The sequence below is a fragment of the Echeneis naucrates genome, chromosome 17 (genome assembly GCF_900963305.1).
Source record: "Echeneis naucrates chromosome 17, fEcheNa1.1, whole genome shotgun sequence".
In the NCBI taxonomy this organism is placed as follows: Eukaryota; Metazoa; Chordata; class Actinopteri; order Carangiformes; family Echeneidae; genus Echeneis; species Echeneis naucrates.
Window position 1 is genome coordinate 21,408,489 of NC_042527.1, and position 21,775 is coordinate 21,430,263.

At 45.8% G+C, this 21,775-nt stretch overlaps 2 protein-coding genes across 2 annotated transcripts in view; both read right to left on the minus strand.

Annotated features, from left to right (window-relative positions):
* Positions 1 to 405: 405 nt before the first annotated feature.
* On the minus strand, positions 406 to 6,269 carry hhla1 (HHLA1 neighbor of OC90). Its single transcript, XM_029525713.1, has 13 exons — positions 6,185 to 6,269; positions 6,042 to 6,101; positions 5,531 to 5,611; positions 5,010 to 5,093; positions 4,393 to 4,476; positions 4,237 to 4,320; positions 4,111 to 4,167; positions 3,923 to 4,003; positions 3,501 to 3,575; positions 3,248 to 3,397; positions 1,624 to 1,774; positions 1,386 to 1,483; positions 406 to 449 (listed from the first exon to the last, which is right to left on the minus strand). The coding sequence occupies exons 1-13, from the start codon at positions 6,267 to 6,269 to the stop codon at positions 406 to 408; spliced, it is 1,134 nt and encodes a 377-aa protein (XP_029381573.1).
* Positions 6,270 to 11,859: 5,590 nt separating this feature from the next.
* Positions 11,860 to 21,775, minus strand: part of kcnq3 (potassium voltage-gated channel, KQT-like subfamily, member 3) — a 37,933-nt gene continuing 28,017 nt past the window's right edge. The window contains exons 2-16 of the mRNA XM_029524477.1: positions 20,126 to 20,216; positions 19,787 to 19,913; positions 19,493 to 19,665; positions 19,112 to 19,285; positions 17,869 to 17,979; positions 17,700 to 17,795; positions 17,508 to 17,602; positions 17,191 to 17,217; positions 14,868 to 15,067; positions 14,667 to 14,772; positions 13,887 to 14,018; positions 13,716 to 13,811; positions 13,503 to 13,590; positions 13,214 to 13,369; positions 11,860 to 13,072 (exon numbers count right to left, since the gene is read on the minus strand). Coding sequence (XP_029380337.1) covers positions 12,677 to 13,072; positions 13,214 to 13,369; positions 13,503 to 13,590; positions 13,716 to 13,811; positions 13,887 to 14,018; positions 14,667 to 14,772; positions 14,868 to 15,067; positions 17,191 to 17,217; positions 17,508 to 17,602; positions 17,700 to 17,795; positions 17,869 to 17,979; positions 19,112 to 19,285; positions 19,493 to 19,665; positions 19,787 to 19,913; positions 20,126 to 20,216 — 2,068 coding nt within the window. The 3' untranslated portion in view covers positions 11,860 to 12,676. The remainder of the gene's footprint in view (positions 13,073 to 13,213; positions 13,370 to 13,502; positions 13,591 to 13,715; positions 13,812 to 13,886; positions 14,019 to 14,666; positions 14,773 to 14,867; positions 15,068 to 17,190; positions 17,218 to 17,507; positions 17,603 to 17,699; positions 17,796 to 17,868; positions 17,980 to 19,111; positions 19,286 to 19,492; positions 19,666 to 19,786; positions 19,914 to 20,125; positions 20,217 to 21,775) is intronic.

The following is a 21,775-nucleotide window of genomic DNA, read 5'->3' on the forward strand; positions in this document are numbered from 1 at the left end:
AATTGGAGAAGCAGCTCGCTCAGTGAACAGCTGAGATCTTATTTTTTCTAACTCAACCTGAGTCCACAGAAACACGATTCCTCCACATGACATCACCAGGACGCTTTTTTTTTAAAGCTGCCGTGTTTTAATTCTACTTTTTTCAAACAGATGGAGAGAAGCTTTAACAGTGGATGTGTGGCGGTCATCTCCCAGGGCATGCTGGGAAAATCAGGGCAGTTAACATGAAAGTATGAATGAGTTTGTCAGGAAGAAAACAACGTCCACATTTTACTTTTCTGTTTTTTTATAAACAGTTTGGTTAGATGGGCAGACGAGAAGGACTCCGCTGTTTCAGTCACTCCCTTTAATGACGACGATGATGATGATGATGATGAAGGTGAAGGGCTCCTTGTGTCTCTCTGGTCACAGTTTATTGCACATCTTTGCAAGGCATCTCTGTTTGAGACCTGTGGAGGGGGGACAGGAACTGACTGGCTTTAATGTGAAACTAAGATTTCAAATATATCGCTGATAACTCAGAGCTGCACGATGTCAATACTGACGCTGGTGCTGTTTCAGCTTCATTTTGTTTTAAAATCTTCATTTCCATCGTGGACTGCTTCATGAGTGCTGATATTTCAAGGCTTTCAGACCCCAAAGTTTTTTTTTTTTTGTTTGTTTTTTTTTTTTATTGTTTAAAGCTGTTGTGTTTTAGACGAATGAACACGCAGGAGGTGAGATGATTAAAAAAAAAAAAAAAACTTTCTGTTGAACTTTTCTTAAGTTATTCTGGTTTACACAGTTTTTACCAAGAAACTCAGGAGAGATTCAGTTTTTCCCTTGTCAGTAAACAGAATGTGAGCTGAGTCACAGATATAATGAGCTGACTCTGAATGTGGAGACATTTTAAAAAAAGAACTTTAGAAGGAAAAACACAGAGAAGTTTTAATGTGGATGTAAAAGTGTTGATGTAAATCACTTTGACTTTTCTGGCTTTATAAAGAAACGAGCCTTGGTGTCGATTTCAGAATCACACTTTGCTTGGGTCTAAAAATACCCCGGCCTAATGAGAGCTGGGGGGAGGGCTGACATGGCGGCGTGCGAGTCGTGGCGTTCGGCGTGTCAGAAGTTGTGGGAGAGGCAACTCCCCCTGTGACCTTGTGAGCCCATTAGCTCGGAGGATTCATGGCGGCGGCTCTAATGAGCTCTGATACCAGCTCTCAGCAACATGGCTGACATCCCCCCCAAAGCAGGTGAAGGATGAAGTGTGCCGCCCAATTATCCCTGGTTGTGCTTTTGGCGAGGCGTCCCTAACAAAGCGGTTTCTGTCTGTGTGCTCAGGAAGCCCTTCGATCTGTGAAACCTCCATGAAGCAGACGAGGAGGATCGATGGAGGAACTTACTTCTGGAGAAGGAGAGTCTGCGGACCCGCCGACACACCTCAGGCGTGTGCTTCTCGTACCAGAGGTGGCTGTCGTCGCAGTACCTGGAGGACGATCGGCTAATTAGCTCTTAGCTTCGTGGCAAAGACATATCAGGTTGGGCCCTCAGGGGCCTGTAATCTATTCAACTATATTCCATCCATCAGTGACACTCTGTGCATGTTGTGTGTCTGTCTTGTGTGAACACCTTTTTGTGTGCGTCCTGCGGTCGACACGTCTGCACAAACACTGAGAGAAGAACTTGCAGAGCTCGAGGACGCAGGGCTGCAGCTTGTGAGCGCCGACCGTCGTCATCTCGGTGCTGCCGGACGCCGGCTGGGCGCTCAGCTCCGGCCTCCTCCAGGGGCAGCCTCTCAACGGGGGGGCGGGGGGCAGAGAGACAGACAGACAGACAGACAGACAGACAGACAGACCTCTCGTCAGCCAGTCTTCCTGCTCACTGACTCCATCACAGCATTAATCAGCACATGCATCATAATTAACCTCCAGTTTCTGAGCCCTCCGTCAGCTCCTCTCATTGACGCCTCAGAGGCGTCGCGGCTTAAATTCCCATTACGGGAGTCAGCGGTGTTGATGCATCCTAATTAGAATTAATGCATTCCAGCTAAACGTGCCTGATTACCTTCAAAATCCATATTCATGTGAATTTCAATCAGATTCTACAGTTATTGGCGCACTTTGGGATCATTGTTTTTGTCTGTCACAGATAACATGTCACCTTTATGCTGACCTTTGACCTTATGAAAAGTCTAACTCTTTATTTTTTTAGTTTACTGATGACCAAAATCACTTTGACCTTAATCAATCAAAATCTAAAGTGCACTTTTCACTCCTGCAGCTACAGTTTTAGGTGGAACGTGCTGCAACAGAAAACTAAAATGTAAAATGTCTTCATTTTTCATTTCACCGTCAGAAACTGCTTTTCCATCAAAATAATGATATTTTTTTCCATTCAAACTGGCTGCTTTATAAATCCTACAAATAAATTCTTTCCCAGGATTCATTCTGCGCTGGTAATGAAAACAATATCAGAACAGCTGCTGAAACTAAAAACCTCCAAAAGTCAGATCACAGAAGTGTCCAGTTAGCATGAGAACGTGTGCTGATCAGAGCGAAACACAAAGAAGCTGAGTGAAGCCGCCACAATTATCTCTGTTCAACGAGGCAGCTGTTTATATCGTTAACTTCCATTTAACTTTTGTTATCACCTGAACAACCGCAGCTGCTTCTGTTTCACACAAAGACTCATGAATGACTGAACCTTGTTGTTACCAGGCAGAACAGGGTTCACACAGCGTGATGTGACTGCCACCTGCTGCTGGCAAAATCTAAAATCTAGTTAAGGTGGATTTTAAATGTCCATGTTGAAATCATTTGATATAAAAAGAGTCTAAATTGGCCCTTAAAAAAAAAAGCACCAAAAAGAAGGCGGAGTTTCACTGTCCGTTCAGTCAGGAACCATTTTGGATTTTAAAGAACGCCTCCACCTGAAGCTGAACCTGCACTCTATGTACTGACCAGCAGGGGGCTTAAAACAGGTCAGACTGTATTGAAGTCTATAGGAAAACATCCCTGAATGACTGAAACATGACTGAATGTGATTTTTAACCTGAACCGAGCTTTCCCATGAAGGGGGAGGGGCTGTGCCAGTGTTACCATGGTTACTGTCTCAGGGTTTCACCACTCTCCTACTGGTGTACACACACACACACACACACACACACAAACACAGGACCTGAACTTTACTCAAACTTGTCTCTGACACCAAAGTGACCGTTTCAGGCTTTGATTTGGTTCTTCCCGACGACACCGGATCTCTTTACCTGGTCTGTCTGTGGTGGTCAGACCGGCTGATGGCGGGGAGGAGGGGCGACACGATGTTGTGTCTTCATGCGTTGGACGTTGACCTCTTGGCGTGTCGGTTGGAGGTTGTCTGGCTGTTGGCGGCGGCCCAGCGGCGGCGACCTCTGTTGCTGTCGGTGAAAGTGAGAAACCGAAGAGGAGACGAGACGATGAAACCATCAAACAGTAACGACGAAGCCCTGAAGAATCTGAGCGGCTCTCCAGAAGGCTCACCGTGTGAAGTCGAATGGACTCGGCCGGCGAACGGCGAGCTCATCCCAGATGGAGAGACGTGACTCAGATTCCATTCTGAGGTTGGAAACACATTTGGAATCAACCAGGTGAATTAAACGAGCCTCGGCGTCTGCAGGATGAAACCAGACTCACCGACGGGCTGTCTGAAGGACGAGAGGTTCCCTTTTATTCCTTCAGCTTCGAGAAAAGAAAAAGGAGGAAATGAGGCTGAAATACAGTTTACAGTCAGAAAGTCAACCAAAACATCACGACCGGGGTCGGGGTCAGGGGTCAGGGGTCATGATGTTCTGCTGCTGCCACCTGGTGGCTGAACAACGTCAGTGACTCACAAACCTTCAGTTTTTCACACAGACCACTTCAGGTTTTTTCTGAGCTGCTGATCTGGTAGAAACTGAACGAACCTCTGTGCGGCCCCTCCATGATGGTCTGGTTGAAGAGAGGAGTGATGGATCCGACCTCCCAGAACTCCGGCAGCTCACGGCCTGAATACAGCACAGAGCCTTCGTCATCATCCAGTTTTGTTTCCAAAATGTCTAATGCAGAGGAGCCTGTTGAAGTCTATGGGGAAATCCCTGTGAGCTGAACTCACCGATCTTTCCCGCCATCACACAGATGTAGATACAGTCGGAGTTGTTCCTCTGACTCACTGAAACACAAAACACGCTGTGACCATCTCAGCAGTCAGCCTTCAGATATTTAAGGTTCGTCCTCAGACCTGATAATATGGAGGTGGATTTAAAGAGCTCGTGGAGATAACTGGTTGAGTTTCCGACCACGTCCAACAGAACGGCTGTAAAATCTGAAGAAAGATTTAAAAACATAAATAAAACACTGAATGTCATTTTAAAATTACAGTTTGAAACGTTCTCACCGGTTAAATCGTTGGTTTCATTGGTGACACAGTAACAGAATCTCCTCCTGAACAAACTGTTTTCAATACTTCTGATGCTGGAAACTGAAAGAACAACACAAACAGATTGTGTGATCTGATGCTGGAAAAGCCTCAGAGTTTCTCACACGGTCCTGAATTTCCCTCCAAACTGAGGAGCCAACAGAAAGTCAGGAGTGGCTTTTATTGTTGTGAAGTTCAGATATTCCCCTTCAAACGGACCACAATCATTTAGACCTTTATTGTTTTATTCAGTCATTTTTTTATTTACTTCCTTTTAATTTTATTCATTGTTCAAACATCAGATGTTTTTGTAAAATGTCATTTTACAATGACAATTTTTTTCAGCATAATGGAACTTTGATGTTGGCATCTTTATTTTTAAAAGGTTAAACACATTTTGGGGGCAGAAATGGATCACTTGTATGAAGGCTGCCTTTTTGTTTTTCAGTCTGCTGAGAATCTGCTCTCATGCTGGCACTTACAGACCTGAGCCACCAGATGGAGGCGCTGACACATTTATGACAGACTCATCTGATTTGTCTCCACGCTGAAACTCATTGGTGAGCAGAACAGGAAGAAGAAGGAGATTTATTTACTGTTGTAGACCAGCAGGGTGAGTTTGTGGAGAGCCAGAGAGCTGTAGGACGTCACGCTGAGGACGGAGAAGAGCTGACGGGAGCCTGAAGGAGCAGAGAGCAGAGCAACCTGAAAATATGAAGCTCAGCTGACCTTTGTGACCCCGACGGGGGAGGAGTCTGCTTCTCAATCCAATTTAATCTCCTACAAACTTCCTTCGCTATAAATTATTCAGAGAACTTTGTTTATTATTACGCAAACACCAAAAACAGACTATTTTCCCGACTGACGGCTCGAGACAGATCTTTAAATCTTCGATGAGGCAGGAAAAGTGAAATATGACCGTTTCATCATCCTTTCCGATCTCAGTTCGTGTGTGACGTCATGAACCAGATGTGGTTGTGACCGATGTGTCAAACGTTTGTGTCCATTTTATTTTTCCTTTCAGCTGCTTTAACCTGCAGGCGGTTTAATCAGGACACACATGAAAGATTTACAGCTCAGGATTGATCCTCGCTTCCACGATATTATGACAACGTACCTGATTGGCTTGAATTTATTAAAGCATTGACCAGCGGAGTGAGGTCGATGGCGGCCGGATCGATGAGCTGTGCTGGGGATTCTGGGAAATAAAGGCAGACAGTAAAGTCAATGGAAGCTTATTCTGCTTTTAATCTTTGTTATGGAATTAGCTGCATCAGCAAAGTGTGGTGGGATCATTACAGGATGAAGGACGATGATGGAAAAGTGACAGTTATCCTGAGACACGAGGCCCCAGGGGGTCATACAGAGTCTCTCTCTTTATGAGAACGATTGGTTCGTTTCTTCAACCGTAAAACAAAATTGATTTTTGTGCAAATTTCTTGAGCTTGATTTCAACATGGAAAAGATTTCAGTTCTTCAAACATCATCAGTAACGTGAAACAACGTGTGCAGCATCTTTAAAAACAGGACAGAATGAGATGGATAAAAATAAACAACCACATCTTTGTTTTAGTTTTTTTTCTCGGTTTCTGGATGTCTGTTGTGTTGATCAGCAGGTGAAGACTCACCTGTGGAGTCCAGGACGTCCCTCGTGTGTCTGCTGTCCACCGTCTGTCTGCGTCTCAGCACTGTGAGCACATGACACACAACTGTCCTTGACTTGACTGTCAAAATAAGAGTCCCTGTGATGATGCGCTGTGTTCAGACGTACCGTGGCCGAGGAGGATGAGGAGGGAAAAACAGGAAACACACACGATGAAGAAGAGATGACCTGAGGCCTTCTGGGAGCCCGCCATAGTCCAGCTAAAGTCCGGAACAATCAATTAATAAAAAATTAAAAACTAAAAACAAGAACCTTGACAAAATTGCAACAAAACCATAAAATGCTACGATAAATGTTTGCAAGATTAAGTAATATAAATAAAAGAAAAATAACCAGAGTGAAAGAACGAGCTAAACTTTTTTATATAAAAACATACATTAATAAATAGCAAAATTTTCATAAAAAAATAAAATGCTGAAAGTGGAGATCAAAAAATAAAGTGTAAAAAAAAGTATTAAACATTTGTTAAAAAAAAAAAAAAAAATCAAATAAGAACATTTCAATGGGAAGACCCAAGAAGTCAGTTTTGAGTTTGGATTTTTAAACTTCCTGGCTGTCTGCAGTGTTTTGTTCTGATTTTGGGTCAAATGGGAAAAAAAAAAAAACCTATCAGGATCAGACGAGCTCCAAAAAGCAGCAGAATGAACTTCTGAATGTTCTGATCAACAACATGCAGCAGTTGTTTTCTTTTCTGTAGCTGAGAGATAATAAAAATTAGCTCAGTTCAAACTGCAGCAGCATTTCTCTCTCTGATGAGGTTTTTTTTTTAAACAACTTAAAATCATCAATGAAACAGATTTTAGAGCAAACGCTCTCCGACCAGAGCGGATCAATCAGCTGAAAACCAACAAACTCAGCTCACCTGCTCCCTCAGACCTCCTCCAGCAGATCACACTCCTGCACACTGATAAGGATTAGACCAAGTCCCAGACCTGAACTGCAGAAAAAAAAAGCTGGGCGCCGATCCGGGACCTGATCCACCAGATCCACTGCAAAAAGTATCCGCCCAAAGGCCCCAGACTGGCTGCAGGTTTCCTGCTCCACCACACCTGGCTCAGATGATCAGCTCGTTTGGCTCCGACCATACGGACCTTTGACCTTTCTTTGAGGAACTGAATAAACTCAGAGGGGAGGACATTTTTTACAGTGTTGGTAAATGGCTGTAATAAGCCGCTGGAGTGTCATATGAGCCGCGGGGGGCGGCGGGTCAGTGAAAAAGGAGTGAATGCGAGTCTTTAATTACTCGGGATTGGTGGCCACTTCGGTCACATTCAGGCACACAGCGGTAATTGGCAGAGTAGGACACGGCTGCTGGGGGGCCTGGGAACAGCCGCCCCCCAGGAAAACACACCCACACTTCTTCAGGTTCATAATTATCACCAGAAAGAAGCAGAAAGGATTCTGCTGCTCATTAAACCGGACGTGGAACAAAGAGGATTAACATGAGTTCTGCTCCCGAGAATTCAATGGGCCGTGTATTTTTAGGAATATGATACTGAAAAAAACAAGACAAGGCCACTTTAGGTCGTGATGGTGAATATTTTGGACTAATAAAATAAAGACATTCTTCTTCAGAATCTAAAGGCTTCGTTCTCTTGAGGTTGGAGGACAAAGTCTCAACAGCTTCTGACAAAATCCACTCACACAACTTTCAATTCAATACTTTATTATTAACTGGTGCAATTGAAAAGACAAAAAATAAAAAAATCAAGTAAGAATACATTTGCATATTATATCATCAGAACAAAATATTAAAAGTGGTCTACTACAGAATAGAAATGGCAAGTTCATTTTTTTTCTGATGAATGAGAAAAATGATGCACAGCTCTGAAGGCCACTAGTGTAAAGTTGTCCAAACTTCCCTTAAATGAAGTTATTTGTTACCCCCAACAAAAAAAGCTGCTGTCTGTAATATCTGTTTCAGCTGATCTGGCTGAATTTACACAAAAATGGCAAACACGCTCCCGGTCCTTCGTGTTTCTCCTCAAATCTGCCTCCAAGAAGACCAGAGGTCAAATCATCTAAGAAAACATTTTAAACAGCAGACGAACATTTGATCCAGAAAAAAGTTCAATCTCATGAAAACACCATTTTACTCCAAAGCAATACAGAATGATGGCTTTCATTTAAAGTGTGTTGAAAATGAATGAGAAGAGCTTCAGTTGATCTCCACGTAACAAAGCGTGACTGATTTGTGTTTGTGTTTAACCCGAAGCAGCTGTGATTTCCACACAGATACTACAGACAGCTGCACTTTGACAGCGTTAGCAAAGACAAGCGTGGCCAAAGTTTAGCTTTTCATTAAAATAACTGTAGAAGGCCAAGGCACAAATAATTTATAGCAATCAAAACGTCCATAAAATGACAGCTTAATGGAGAATGTGTCGGTCTGCCGGCCAGCACTGCCGCCCTCTGGATAAAGTGCTCCGTGGCACACACAAAGAAAAACTAAATCACACACAAAAGAGGGCAGAGTGTTTGTTTGGAACAGATCGACGCAGCCAGAGACGGAAGAGTTCAGATTAGGAAAAGCTCGTTTTTAAATGTTGGACCTGCTGCTGAGCCAGCTGTTGGGACTGAACTAAAGAATGTTAAACTGAAGCATTCAGAAACATGAAACATCCGGAGAGCAGCAGAACAGATTTAAATTGTTGACTGCAGCGAAGTGCTGATTGTCAGATTAACAAAGAGCGCCCGGACACGGTACATTATTTTGAAGGGTCAAACAGGAACATGTTTGTTCGGGCAGCGTGACGCAGATGTCACCAGATGGAACATTACATTCCTCGAGCGACATCATCGGCTGACTCGAAGCTCCTCCCACTGAGATTATCAGGCTGTTGGCCGTCTGTTCTCTGAACATCATCAGTGATTCTGAATGTCGGAGTCTGCAGGTGGACCAGACCACCAAACTGAAGTCTATGGGAAAATGAGTTTATGGGCTCAGTCTGTTGGTGCTTTCTCTCAGTTTGGTCAAAACAAGATGGCCGACGCAGCTCCGACGCCAATGGTTGACGTGATGGCAGGTTGATGTTTGAGATTGCTGCTGCTCGATGACCAAACTTTGGTTTTGAACAATATTTGCCTCCAACCTTTGGCAGCGATTTCAAGACAACAACCAGCCACATGAAAAATGGAAAGCAGGGAAATGTTCTTCTTTCAGCTAAAAGCGATGAGAACTAACGCAGCGACACAGAAAACAAACTGACAGCACAGCTATCCGAAGAAATGTGAAAATATATTCCTCATATAGTTTTTCCCTTTTCTCCAGTTTGTCACGTCACTTTGTGCTCGTAGCAGAGACGTTTCTAATGAGGACGTCACCGGAGACAACGTCCGGTGACGTCTGAACATCTCACTAAATTATTTCATGCATAAAAACCCTCGTGGACATGAAATTACATTTGATTTGGGATTTTCTGTCAGGGTAAAAAGGGATGCTAGCAATCATATAAACTGAACAAATATTATTTTTAATGAGGAAATACTTGAGTGTATGTTGAATCCTTAATGTGCTGTTGTTGTGAATAATTTCAACTGACTGAGAATAATCATTCAGATTTAAATGGATTATAAATTTACATTTTGAGAAATATTTTGACTCCATGTTTGCTAACATCACTTTTCTTCCAGTGTGTTTGTCACTTGGAAGACAAGTTCTTCATCTGTTCCACAATTTAAATTCATAAAAATGCCTGCAAATTCGACAGGAAGTAAGAAGAGCACGATTTCTGGATGGAAGCCGCAACAAAAACACTGGAGTTCACGAATTTGAGTTCTTTCAAACGAAACCAGAAAACTGAGCAACTTCACTGCTGAATGTATATAAAAAAGAAAGAAAGAAATGAAACAGTTAAAATTTAAGATGATAAATAAATAAATGTGTAAATGAGGTGAGACGTTACAACCTTTACATTTCTGCTGAGCGTGAATTCATGAATGAGCCAAAAGCATCACAAAGCTACAAAACTGTATTTTACAAAAGCAAGACTGCACCGTGTGTTAGTTCCAAAAAAGACAAAAGGAAACCGAGTTCACATTCATAAATCCTGCGGAGTGTGTTCGCTGTGTTGAGGGATGAAGTGGCACCGAAACACTGAATGCAGATTGACGAGGCGGCGTCATTCTCCACGATGTTTCTTGCTTCAGAGGCACAATGAATGAACGTCTACAGGGATATATCATCACAACGTGATCTTTATATCTACATGTGGTGACAACCGCTTAGTTTAGTTTGTTTTAAAATATATAGTTGGATGGAGTTCGGTAGCAGAAGATGCTGTTAGTCATAAGAGTAATACAATTTGTTAAATATAGAAGAATAACGATATAAAGAAGTCAATAAGTGTTTGGTTCTCTTTGCTAATTTTACAGCCGGCTGCGTCCACACCCGGCCGTGACTGGATACCTTAGTTAGCCATGTTGGAGCACCAGGTGGGCGGAGTTAAACGGACCGTGTGACTCCACCTTCTTCTGGTTTCAAAAAACCAAGATGGCCACCAGACAAATCAAATTTGCTGGTTCATCAACAATTCATATCAGCGACATCCCAGAAACATTTTTCCTCAGTGTGCGATTAGACTGGTGAAGACACAAAAATGCTCGTTTCTGATTGGCTGGCAGACGTTACCACCCACAAACCTGAACAGGTGGACGAAGTCAGTGCCGTAACAGGAAACACCATAACTGATCCCGCCAAAAGAAATTAATTTAAGATGAATATTTCATAAACCAGTGCATTGTGGGAACTCCCACGGCTTCGACCCTGCATTCATTTTTAAAATGTTTTCAAAAAAACAAAAACCAAAATTTTGGTTTTGGCCAGCTTGAAGACGGATGGAATCCAGCTGCAGCCGGATGTGGACGCTCTCTGTAAAGCTCAGCGGACCCTGAAGGTGCGTCAACATGCTATAAGAGGAATAATTCATGTGTGTAAATACAGTTGGTTGTCAGAGATTACATTCAGTATCAGTAATAAAAGCTGTTTGAGGCCTACAGTGAGCCGTTGTGTTGTGTTGTGTTGCTTTTTTCTTTTTGTGTCAAACTGACATGAGGAAAACCTGCAGCCGGTCGTTTTGGCGCCGTGGCTTACATTCAAATCACTGAGTTCACAATATATTTCGATTTTTCTGTCACGATAAAGATTTTTTCAGCCTTGAGGGTTTTTTCCTGCTGCTCTCATTTCCAAACAGATTCTAACTGATTCTGCACTAAAACCAGATCAGGATTTTTACATGTCAGACTCTGGGACTGACCATCAGGGGGCGACTCCTCTGGCTGTAGAAGGAAGTCAGACTGTATTGAAGTCTATGGGAAATGGCTAGCAGGTTAGCATGCTAATTTAAACACATCAGGTGTCACCGCTGAGGCTCTGTTGATTGGTTGGTTTATTTCTTAAACCTTTAAAGTTAAATTCTATGAAGCCTCTCAGGATCACATTTATGACCATTTACACATTTAAAATGTTCTATTTAATTGTAGAAATGTATGTTTTTATGTTATTTCAGATGTACTTGGTTTATTTTTTCCAGTTTTCTCCCATTAAAGCATTTAGAGTTATTATAAAGAAAAGTTCCATATGAGTATAGTTTATTAGTTGTATTATTATGGTTAGTTTTAGAAGAAAGAATTTCAGTCCCTATTTTGCACTGATAATACAAAAGCATTTGACCATCAGGTGAAAACAACGCAGCTCAGTGTAAATGAAACATGTACAGCTGGTTCATATCCCTGAATTCATGGGCCAACAAAGCAGCAGAGATTTAGTGTTTCAAATTCTGTTGAATTTTTTTTCTTTTAAATGGAAAGTTTGTAGGCGTTAAGTGACATACAACTAAAGAGCACAGTGGTGTAAAAAAAACAGCGTGACGGGATCAAATCGATCTCTGAAGAATTCTACAGCACAATGTGAGAAAAGCAGAAACGGTGAAACACGACTGCCTGTTAGTCCTCCTCTTTCTTTATCTCACACACACACACACACACTCACACTCACTGAACGGCGTACAAAACAAAGAGACAGGAGACTTTTGGTTCCAGTGTCGACCTCCGACCGTCACGCCTAGAATGGTGCATTATCATGCAAACCATGCAAAAAACAATGAAAATGTATTCTTATAAAAAATAAGTGTTACAAAATGGCATAGCAAGTATATGAATCCATTCTCTTCTTCTTCCGTTTCCTGATATCCTGAACTTTGCAGTGTCTACACTAAGAATCGCATGCGTCACATGCAGTGCGGTTGGCTTTGCAGCGATAAAGCTTTTGGGTGTATATAGTACGTATATTAATGGTCTTTTTTATTTGAGCTAATTTTCGCGAAGAGTGCGCTGTACACAGTTTTACTTTACAAACGTCTGGTTTCCCTTTTTCTCTGGGCAGCTGGGATGCCATGGCTCTCTGTCTGGACGGCGGTGGCCTGTGGAGGTCGATGACCTTGCCGGCGACCTCGCAGCATCATGGCGGATTGGACCCGCCTTGTCTCTAAATGGTTCGGTCCACTGGTGTGGCGTTGACCCAAACTGGTTTGGGTTTAGAGGCATGGGTTGGATTTAAGGTCTTAACTCAGTTGTGGAAATCTGTGCGGTCACACGAACACCTCAGGGTGGCGTGCTCCACACGGCGTCGCCGAAGCCCTCCCCGGTAGAGGAGAGCGGCATGGGCCCCCCACTGGGTGTGAAGGGGTCCGTGTCCGTGTCCGTCTCCCCCTCTGCCAGGTAGCTCGGCCTGGGTCTCGTCCAGCTGGCGTCCCCGGTCGCCACCCTGGCCCCCATTGACAAGTCCTCCCCTTCCTCTCCCTCCCGCTCGCCAGAGATGCTGAATCCGCTTGGCGAGCGCTCCAGCTCGTCGTGGTTAACCGACAGCATGGAGAGCGGCGAGTCGCCCCCCCGCCCCCCTGTGGTCCTGCCCAGCCCCGCTGACAAGTCCTGTAGGGAGCTGATGGGCAACACTGTGGGACGCTCGGTGTAGGTGGGGATGGCAGCTGATGGACGGTGCTGGTAGAGGTGTGGCGGTGGGGGTTGATCCAGAGGTCCTCCTGACCCCGCCCCCTCCACGCCTCCTCTTCCACCCCTGCTGTAATATGGTTCCACCTTGCTGACGGGCACCTGGTAGGACATGTGCGGGAACGCCTCTGCGTAGTTGAAAAACACCCGTCTAATCTCACCGTTCCCTGCCGGGCCGCAGCTCTCCAGCGTCATGCGGGCGGCGCCGGCGGAGTCCACCTGCAGGTGCTCGGTGTGCTGGATGTGCATGTCCACCAGGAAGTCCAACTTCTTCTCCATGTCCTCGACCTGCAAAAAAGAGACAGCAGAAGATGTTCACGCAGCAGGATGAACAGGATCTGCAGAAAATGAACCAGCAAAGTGCAGCACATATTTTTTCAGTCTGGCTCATGAACAAATATTGTGTTACTCTAATCCTCACCTGTCGCTCCACCCTGACAAATCTACCCATCATGCTTTGGTCCTCTGCATCGGGCATGGAGGTGGCTTTGGCTAGAAAGGACTCTTGCCTGGAACAAAAGGACGATGAGTAGGAGTGGACAGGACAGACAAAGATTCCCTGGAACAGGGACATTATTGAATCAGTTCAGACCGTTCAGTACGGCTGGTTTTCCCTGGAACAGAGTGACGGTACCTTGGTGACTGATTGGACGGGTAGGTGAAAGGCGTTTTCTGAGTTTTCTTGTGTTTCGGGGTGAGGGGGGGTCCAGGGGCAAGAATCATGTCGATCCTAGAAGAAGGAGAAACAGCATGAGCTTGGCGGCTTCAGACTGACACGGAGCTGCTCTGAAAAGCGCTTCCTGACCTCGTCTGGAGGTATTTGATTCTGCAGAGCATGTCCAGGTGTCCAGCAGAGTACTGCTCGATCACGTCTTTGACATCATAAGGCCTCAGAGTTTCCTTAAAACGCTTCTTGTTCAAGAGGAACTGCATGATCCTGTAAGACAAACAGGTCGGACTCAGGTATTTATGGCTGGTTCAGTCGCTCTCTGACAGCTCTCCCTCAGCCTTTCTTTGGGGATGGTTAAAACAGTGATGAGCTAAAGCAGCAGCAGATCTTTCTGACTCAGCTTTGGGCCCTGAAACAGAACCCCCTCAGATCCGAGCCCCCATTCAGTTCACGGCTCTGTTGGCCTTCACATTACTGTCCTCGTGCTTTCTGTTCAATGAAAGGATCTGACACATGTTCAGCCTTCCTGAGTAAGCTGAAATAAAAGCTCCTTCTTTTTCCTTCCTGGGAAGTAAGAATAAGCTGTTTAAATGTGACCTCTCTGTCAAAAGTGAACAACCTACAGCAGCGTCTTCATCCGAAAGGAGCTGGATGGGCTTCAGTTTGGGCCCAGTCAGGTTCTGTTGCTGGTTCCACTTTGAGTTACTCTCACTTTAATACCACGAGGAGAAAATGTCACGTCAATAACAGTAACGATAACAGATTCAGGGAGCTCTATGAACGAGCCATTCATTCACCTTAACTGGACTAAATTAGGACCACAGGAATTTTTCTTCATGTTGATTTGAATCACACAATATTTCAAAATGTGGTTTCATGGTGAGGCTGCAGCAAACAGCTGCTGAAGCTCCTGACCTGACTGCCCTGATGACCAGTTTCAGCGTCGGGATCATCTCCTCCATGAGGATGTCGGGAGGGAAGCCCCGCTCCTCTAAGGCTGGATCAGCCAGAGCTCCGGCATCTGGCAGAGACACAACACCAGAGAAGCAGACGTGAGAATCGTCTCACTGCCTGGAGACACACAGGCGACGAGACCGCCGTTGGAGAAGTGAGCACCTTCAGAGCTCTGGCGGAGTGTGTAGGCCTTCATCCGGAAGGCGGTGCGGAAGCGTTCCCGGTTGCTGAAGCCTGCCGGTTTGGGCTCCTTGGAGGGACTTTCCTCGATGGACTCGGCGTTCCCTGTGATCTTCTTCACCGTCCCGATGGACGGCCTGGCGTTAGGAAGGCGAACACGCTCCAGTAAACTCAGCTTCTGGCTGAAATGGGCGAGAAGAGAGAAGACATGCGGTGAAGTCACTTATCATGATGTTCATCAGATTGTATTTCACCTCAGATACCATATTTAGAGAAAAATCATACAGCCGGCACAATGTTGGTGTGTATCAGTGAGACATAAACCAGCTGGGAGCAGAAACATCCCACCAGTTTGTGTCTGTGAGAACACTTTTGCTCCTTTTTTAGCAGTACGGGATCTTAAATGGGGAAGCTCGCTGCCGCGGGCCAACAATGCTGCTCTCCTGCAGAAGGACGCCTCAAAGAGCTGTGAGGAGATCGGTCTACTTTATTGTCCAATGCCTGACAACATTTGGCAGCACCAAGCCCAGAGCTCCTGGGGTAAAATAAGACTCCTGTGTGCCTTGGAAGAGGCTGAGAGAGGGAGGGGGGGTAACCGGAGCCGACAACTTGCCCTGACGAGGCCTCTGAAACGTGGAGCGTTCTCAGCGACTTTGCTCCCACAGCAGACACTCGATACGAGCCCCTGTGTTGTTGCCCCGGGGCAGAATGGGGCGGCAGATTACGGCGCTGAGAGGCTGCAGAATAGGAAGCTGTAAAGGAAGAGAGAATCTCTTTCTGACGGATCCTCAGCAGAAGAAAGGCCAGAAAACGAGATGTGATTATCCCACAACGTTCCTCATCTTCCCAGGAAACACACACACACACACACACACACTGTTTGGTTCATGGCGGTATGACGGACGACACCATGAAAACACACTTTACACACCGCCCGGCACAAAGTCTGGACTAATCCGCCACTGAAGATAGTTCCAACAAACGTCTTCCACACTCCAGTTTTTAACTCCAGTTAAAAAAAAGACACAACGCTCACAAACACAACTGTTGATTCAACACAGTCCAGTGAACTGAAACGCACCTGAAGTGGTCATTTTGGAAACACACAGGTGTAAACCTGATGATGCAGCAGCACTGAAGAGCACACACACACAGACACACACAGTAAGTGGCTTATCGCCCTCTTGTTGGACATGGCAGCTCTGTTGTTGTTTCTGGCCGGCGTCCACCTTTTCGCTCAGAGCAACTAGATAATGTCAGACTGTTAATTTCCCAGCAGCTGAATCTCCAGGAGGCCGAACGCTCCAGCTTTGCTTCGCTGTCTTTCTCTTTTTTCCCTCCTTTGTTTCTTTTTTCTGTCGTCTTAACGTCTGACGGGTGAGAAACCAGAGACACTGCTGCACTTTGTGTCGTTGTGTTGTTATTGTTGTCTCGGACACAGAGCAGACCCCGTCGCTCGGTGAGTTGGCCGACCTCCCTCCGCTCCGTCGGGGCCGTCGTCGACGCAGCTCATGTCAAACATGGCGGCTCAGCGAAAGGTCAGGAGGCGTCAGAGAAGAGCGACACTTGTTCAGTAAATTCATCAAACAACTGAGTAAACAAAACCTAGAATCCTTTTGTATTGTTTAAAAAGGTCTCATATTCAGGATCAGCTCTATCTGGGGCTCAATAAAATCTGGTTGCTGTAATGGAGCTCAGAAAACAAGAAAAATCTTTGAATTTTTTTCTCATTTTCTATTTGACCTTTGTGTGTCTTGGTGGCAGGAAACATGTATTCTGTATTTTTCAAACTTAAAAAGCAGACGAGTCGGCAGATGCGACACGGTGAAAGTGATCCAGGAGAAATATGAACCTTAGGGCTCACCTCATTCAGACTTTTTATCTGATGAGGATGAGAATCAGCCATCCCACAAAAGTTTTCTTCCACTTGTTTTGAAGCAGGGACTCATTAATCACTCCACACCGCCGAGGAAAAAGGAAAATCCGTCTCAGGCTCTAATTACTTGATCCAAACTGTCATTCATAATTGAAACATGACTAATGGGCTTTTTTAGGTTTCTAAAAAAGAGAGAAATCCCTCAGTCTAAATGACATCATTACAGCAGCTGACGTGGAAGGAGCGGCCGCTTCATATCGCCGTTCACAGATTTACCACGGCCATTAGCCCGGAGATTTATTCCACGAGCATTAATATCCACGCTATTTTAAGCGGATGGAGCTTCATTAGTCTTTCCGGCATGTGGTGCTAATTAAAGCGCCATCAGGCGTCGTCTGTGGTTTACATGATGTGGGAACGGTGACCTACCTCGCCATGGCCTCCAGGTGGTCCTTCCTGTGGGCGGGAGGGGAAGAGGGGGAGCCCAAAGTTAGAGATAAAACATGCACAGGTGATTAGCCGAGGCTCAGTCAGTAACGGGCGCTGTCACGTCCCAGGACCCCTGAACTATTCATTCCTCACAAATGAGGTTTTCTAATTCATCTATTTATCTTTATTTTTCCTCTAGTTTTTCATATTTAACCTCTGACCTTTTCTTAAAGTTAATAATCACTTTGTGACCCAATAAATCAGAGAAACATCTGTAACGGCTGAGTCATTTCCAGCTTCATCGTTCAGTAACTTACCTGAAGCAGGGAAGGGAGATGACTGTTTCGTAAAATCTCCACGTGGCAATAAGGTCTTCCCTGATTGGATTGGTGGAATAATATCTCCAGGCAGACTTGGGTAACAGAGATTGACATCACAGTTAGAGGCGGGCACTTTGGCACTAAATGCACGATTCAGTTACACGTAAAGTGTTAACGGCCTCATTCCACCTGGATGAGCCCGGCGGCCGGAGATCTGCGCTTCTCAAAGTGCTTCTGTCTGTGCTGCTCCTGGACCTTCAGAGCCAGACCTGAGCCCAGGATCCCCTGCAGCCCACAAACACAGAGCTTAGTGATGACACGCAAGAGGTGGGCGTTAACGTTCAGGACACATACTCACTGCAGGCAGAGCAAAGAAGGACACTCCGATCAGAGCGAAGGTGCCAGCCAACAGTCTCCCAGCCCAGGTCTTTGGGGTTTTGTCCCCGTAGCCGATGGTGGTCAGAGTGATCTGCAGAACAGACAAACCAGAGTGATCCAAAGAGTCGTGGACAATCAGCTCAGGGTCACTGGAGGAGGGCGGATGTTTGCCATCACAGGATCTGAGCCGAACTCGAACTGAGGGACGGTCTCTCTATCCGGCGGCCGTTCAGCCAACACCGGACTGAACGTCACGGCTGTCAGGAGCCGGGCCGAGCTATTTTAAAGCCCAAAACTCTGCACGTCCCCAGCGGTACATGAAGGCAGCAGAATATTCACAGATAGAAGATGCTAATTGGTTTTTGGCAGAACACCCGTATTTGGACGGAGGCCAGTCGTTCTCAGTTGATCATTTGGTCTGACACAATCTGCTCATCGAGCTCCAGCCAAAACTTTAAAGATGTCTCACTGACAAACTACAAACAGACACAAAGAAGCTAAAAGAAAACGATTTTTTTTTAAAAGAGCATTAAACCAATTTTCTGCTGACGTTTGGATGAGACAACAAAATGAAACCAAACAAGTCTGAATAAAGTCTGTAAAAAAAAGTAAAAGTAAAAGTGGAAAGAATAAAAGATATTTTCTGTCCAGCTGCTCATTTTATTTACGAGCTGCCATTAAAATGTCTCCCCTCCCTCTAAAGGAGCTCCATTTAAAAAATGAACATCATGTTGTATTACTGAGACCATAAACTCATCAGGGAGGAGGAGGGACATTTTCCCATAGACTTCAGTACAGTCTGACTTCTACAGCCAGAGGAGTCGCCCCCTGATGGTCAGTAAATAAAACAAAGGTTAAAGACTCCCAGACGAGTCTAATTCAAAAACAGTAAGACTGCTGGGACCAGCTGGAACTGGACTGGGTTCGATTCGGACTCGGTTCTGGGACCAGACCCTGGTGCTCGGTTCTGGGACCAGACCCTGGGACCGGACCCTGGGGCCCGGTTCTGGGGCCGGTTCTGGGGCCAGACCCTGGGACCGGACCCTGGGACTGGACCCTGGGACCAGACCCTGGGGCCCGGTTCTGGGACTCGGTTCTGAGACCAGACCCTGGGACTGGACCCTGGGACCGGACCCTGGGCCCGGTTCTGGGCCCGGTTCTGGGACCGGACCCTGGCTTGCGTTGCAGATCATGAATCTCCCTCAGATGGACGCAGGCCGTACCAGCCCCCACCACAGAGCGTCGGCGTAGGTGTCGAAGTCTTGTGGTTTGGGCTGAGCCGTGGGGTTCTCCTGGTTGGACACTTCCATGGAGACGTCGTCCTTCTCCACCAGGTAGACCAGGAAGGAGGCCAGGATCAGAGACAGGAAGCCGATGTACCAGGCTGTGATCAGCTCCTGCAGACGGACACAGAGTGAACACATCACTGACGGGACGGTTTTGGAATAGACCCGGCGAAAGCTCGCCCATGTCATCTTCTGATTGTTGCCCCAAAAGCCCCAAAAGCCCCAAAGCGCCGTCAGACTGGAGTCTCCCTGCATGTGAGGCATTCAGGGACTATCTGGGAACTGACTGGTATCGGACGGAGCTGGACCTTCTCCTACCTTACTGTGTGCGTAGATGGCGGAGCCGAGCAGTTTCCAGGTCCCTCCTCTCCGGTCCATGCGCAGCATCCGCAGGATCTGCAGGAAGCGCAGGCTGCGCAGGGACGTGGCCAACACGTTACCCTGATTACGCACCGCCACCACCGGCACCGAGGCAATCAGCACGAAGATGTCTGAGGAAGAGGAGGCAGACCTTCAATGAGTTGGTGACGAGTTGGTCCAGAAGGAGAGCAGTTCACCGAAGGGAGCAGACTTTGTGGATTTGTGTACAACAAAGCTGCTCCGCCTCCTCACCTAAGATGCACAGCGGTTTACGAGCGAACTTCAGCCTCCCCCTCCATCCTTTGTAGCGACAGCAGCAACCCGCCGCCCAGATCCTCAGAGCGAACTCTGCTCCGAAGATGAAGATGGCGAAGGTCTCCTGCAGGGGAAGGTCAGATGGGTCAGAGCTTGTCCTTCATGTTTGTTTCCTTCAAGCTTCTCATTTCTCCCTCTGTGATGCAGTTTGATGGTAAAATCTTTCATATGAAACTTTTGTAAATGATCTATGATGAATATCATGTGAGCCAGTGGACAGTAAGAACAGAGCTAAATTGTAAATGTGATTATAAAACAAGAAGAAACTGGTCTCACCAGTATAACCAGCCAGTGTGCAGACACCTTCTCGTGCTCCCTGAACGTGGTGAGGATGGCCAGAATCAAACAGCCGAGGACGATCAGAAACCTGCAGAGAAGCAGAAGAAACAGCAGCTGGATCAGAGCGACGGTCTGAACCTCACCAGCAGAGGGAGCTACTCCTCCACAACTGAGAGAGCACTGTGTTAAAATGTCTGTGATCGTTTTATATTTCTTCTTTTCACCCTTCAGGATGGGAAATTTAACTTTAATTACTATCCATTGAACAGATTTTGCTCAATGATCTGTTGCTCCTTAAAGTTATTTCACCTCCGACACGCTGAGGCTGGAAGGAGGCAAAATCGAGGATTGGAGGTGAAATGGCTGGCTTATTTCATTTGTTTGTTTCTTTGTTCCTCTTTAATCTGCAAGTGCATCAACATGAACGGAACGGAATTTTATTTGTGTAACTTTATTTTCCTCTAAATAAAGAGATGTTTGTGTTTCCTTTGTGTGTCTGCAGCCGCCTCCTCGGCATCAAGAACACAATTCAAATGTGATAAAACAGCCTTGAAGTTGTGTATCGATGGCACGGCCGTTCAGCCTCCCTCCTGAATCATTCATGTCCTGTTGTGTTGTCATGAAGCGGTGTTGTGTGAAACACTCCCATAACAACATGAATATTTCACAGACAAACAGCTCGGAAGTCAGCAGGTGCCTCCTGATCCACTCCCTTTGTGCTTGTGTTTAAGTTTGTGTGCGTCTTTTCATGTTTGCATCGACTCCTACAAAGAGCAGACTTCCTGCCCCCCCCCCCAAATGAAATGGGACCATTTTATTCTCAAAGTTATCTGGAGGACAGAGATAATCCCACGGCGAGCGGAGGATGTCGATGTTAACTCGATATGATCCAGCAGATACTGATCTGCAACCGTCAGCCTCCTCCTCACGAGGAGCCGGGCAGAAATCGAAGAAACACTTGAACATGCAAAGAGTTTTCATGCAACGTTGAATATAAATCCCTATTTGCATTTGAGGTCCAAAGGAAATGTAATTTCTGGGAGAAATATTAGAGACGTAAATAAACTGTCTGGGTCAAATGAAGTCTCAGAATCGGAAACAGGAAGTGAGTTCCCTCCATCATCTGACTGTAACTGAGAGCAGAAGACGTCTGATGAGAGTGAAATGAAGGCAGATTCTAAAAGTTTTGAAGTATTTTTCTTTTAGAACATAAAACGATGATCTAACAGCTTCCTGTCTCCGACCTGTGGCCTCCACATGAACCTCCTGGTTACTTTCTGTCATTAAAGGTCAGTTACGATGAGAGCAGCCACCTTCCTTCTCTTCATTAATCCACTTTCCATCCTTCGGCCCGGCCAGGCTCAGACCTGCTGGGCCCCCCTGATGCTGACCCCCCCCCGAGGATTCCTAACAACCAATTTGCCGGTGAAATCCGATATAGAGAGTGCAGACGATGCAATTCTGCCAGTTAATTTGCTGGGCGATATGCAAACATCGGTGGGAAAAGGAGATGATGACTGAAGTCACAAGGACGAGATGAGAGACGGAGATCTTGGAGATCTGAGGCACGATGTCAGTCAGAGAGAAACCAGGTGGAGTGTCAGCTGATGAGAGTCCAGATTTCTGTTCAGGATCATGGCTGGCTCT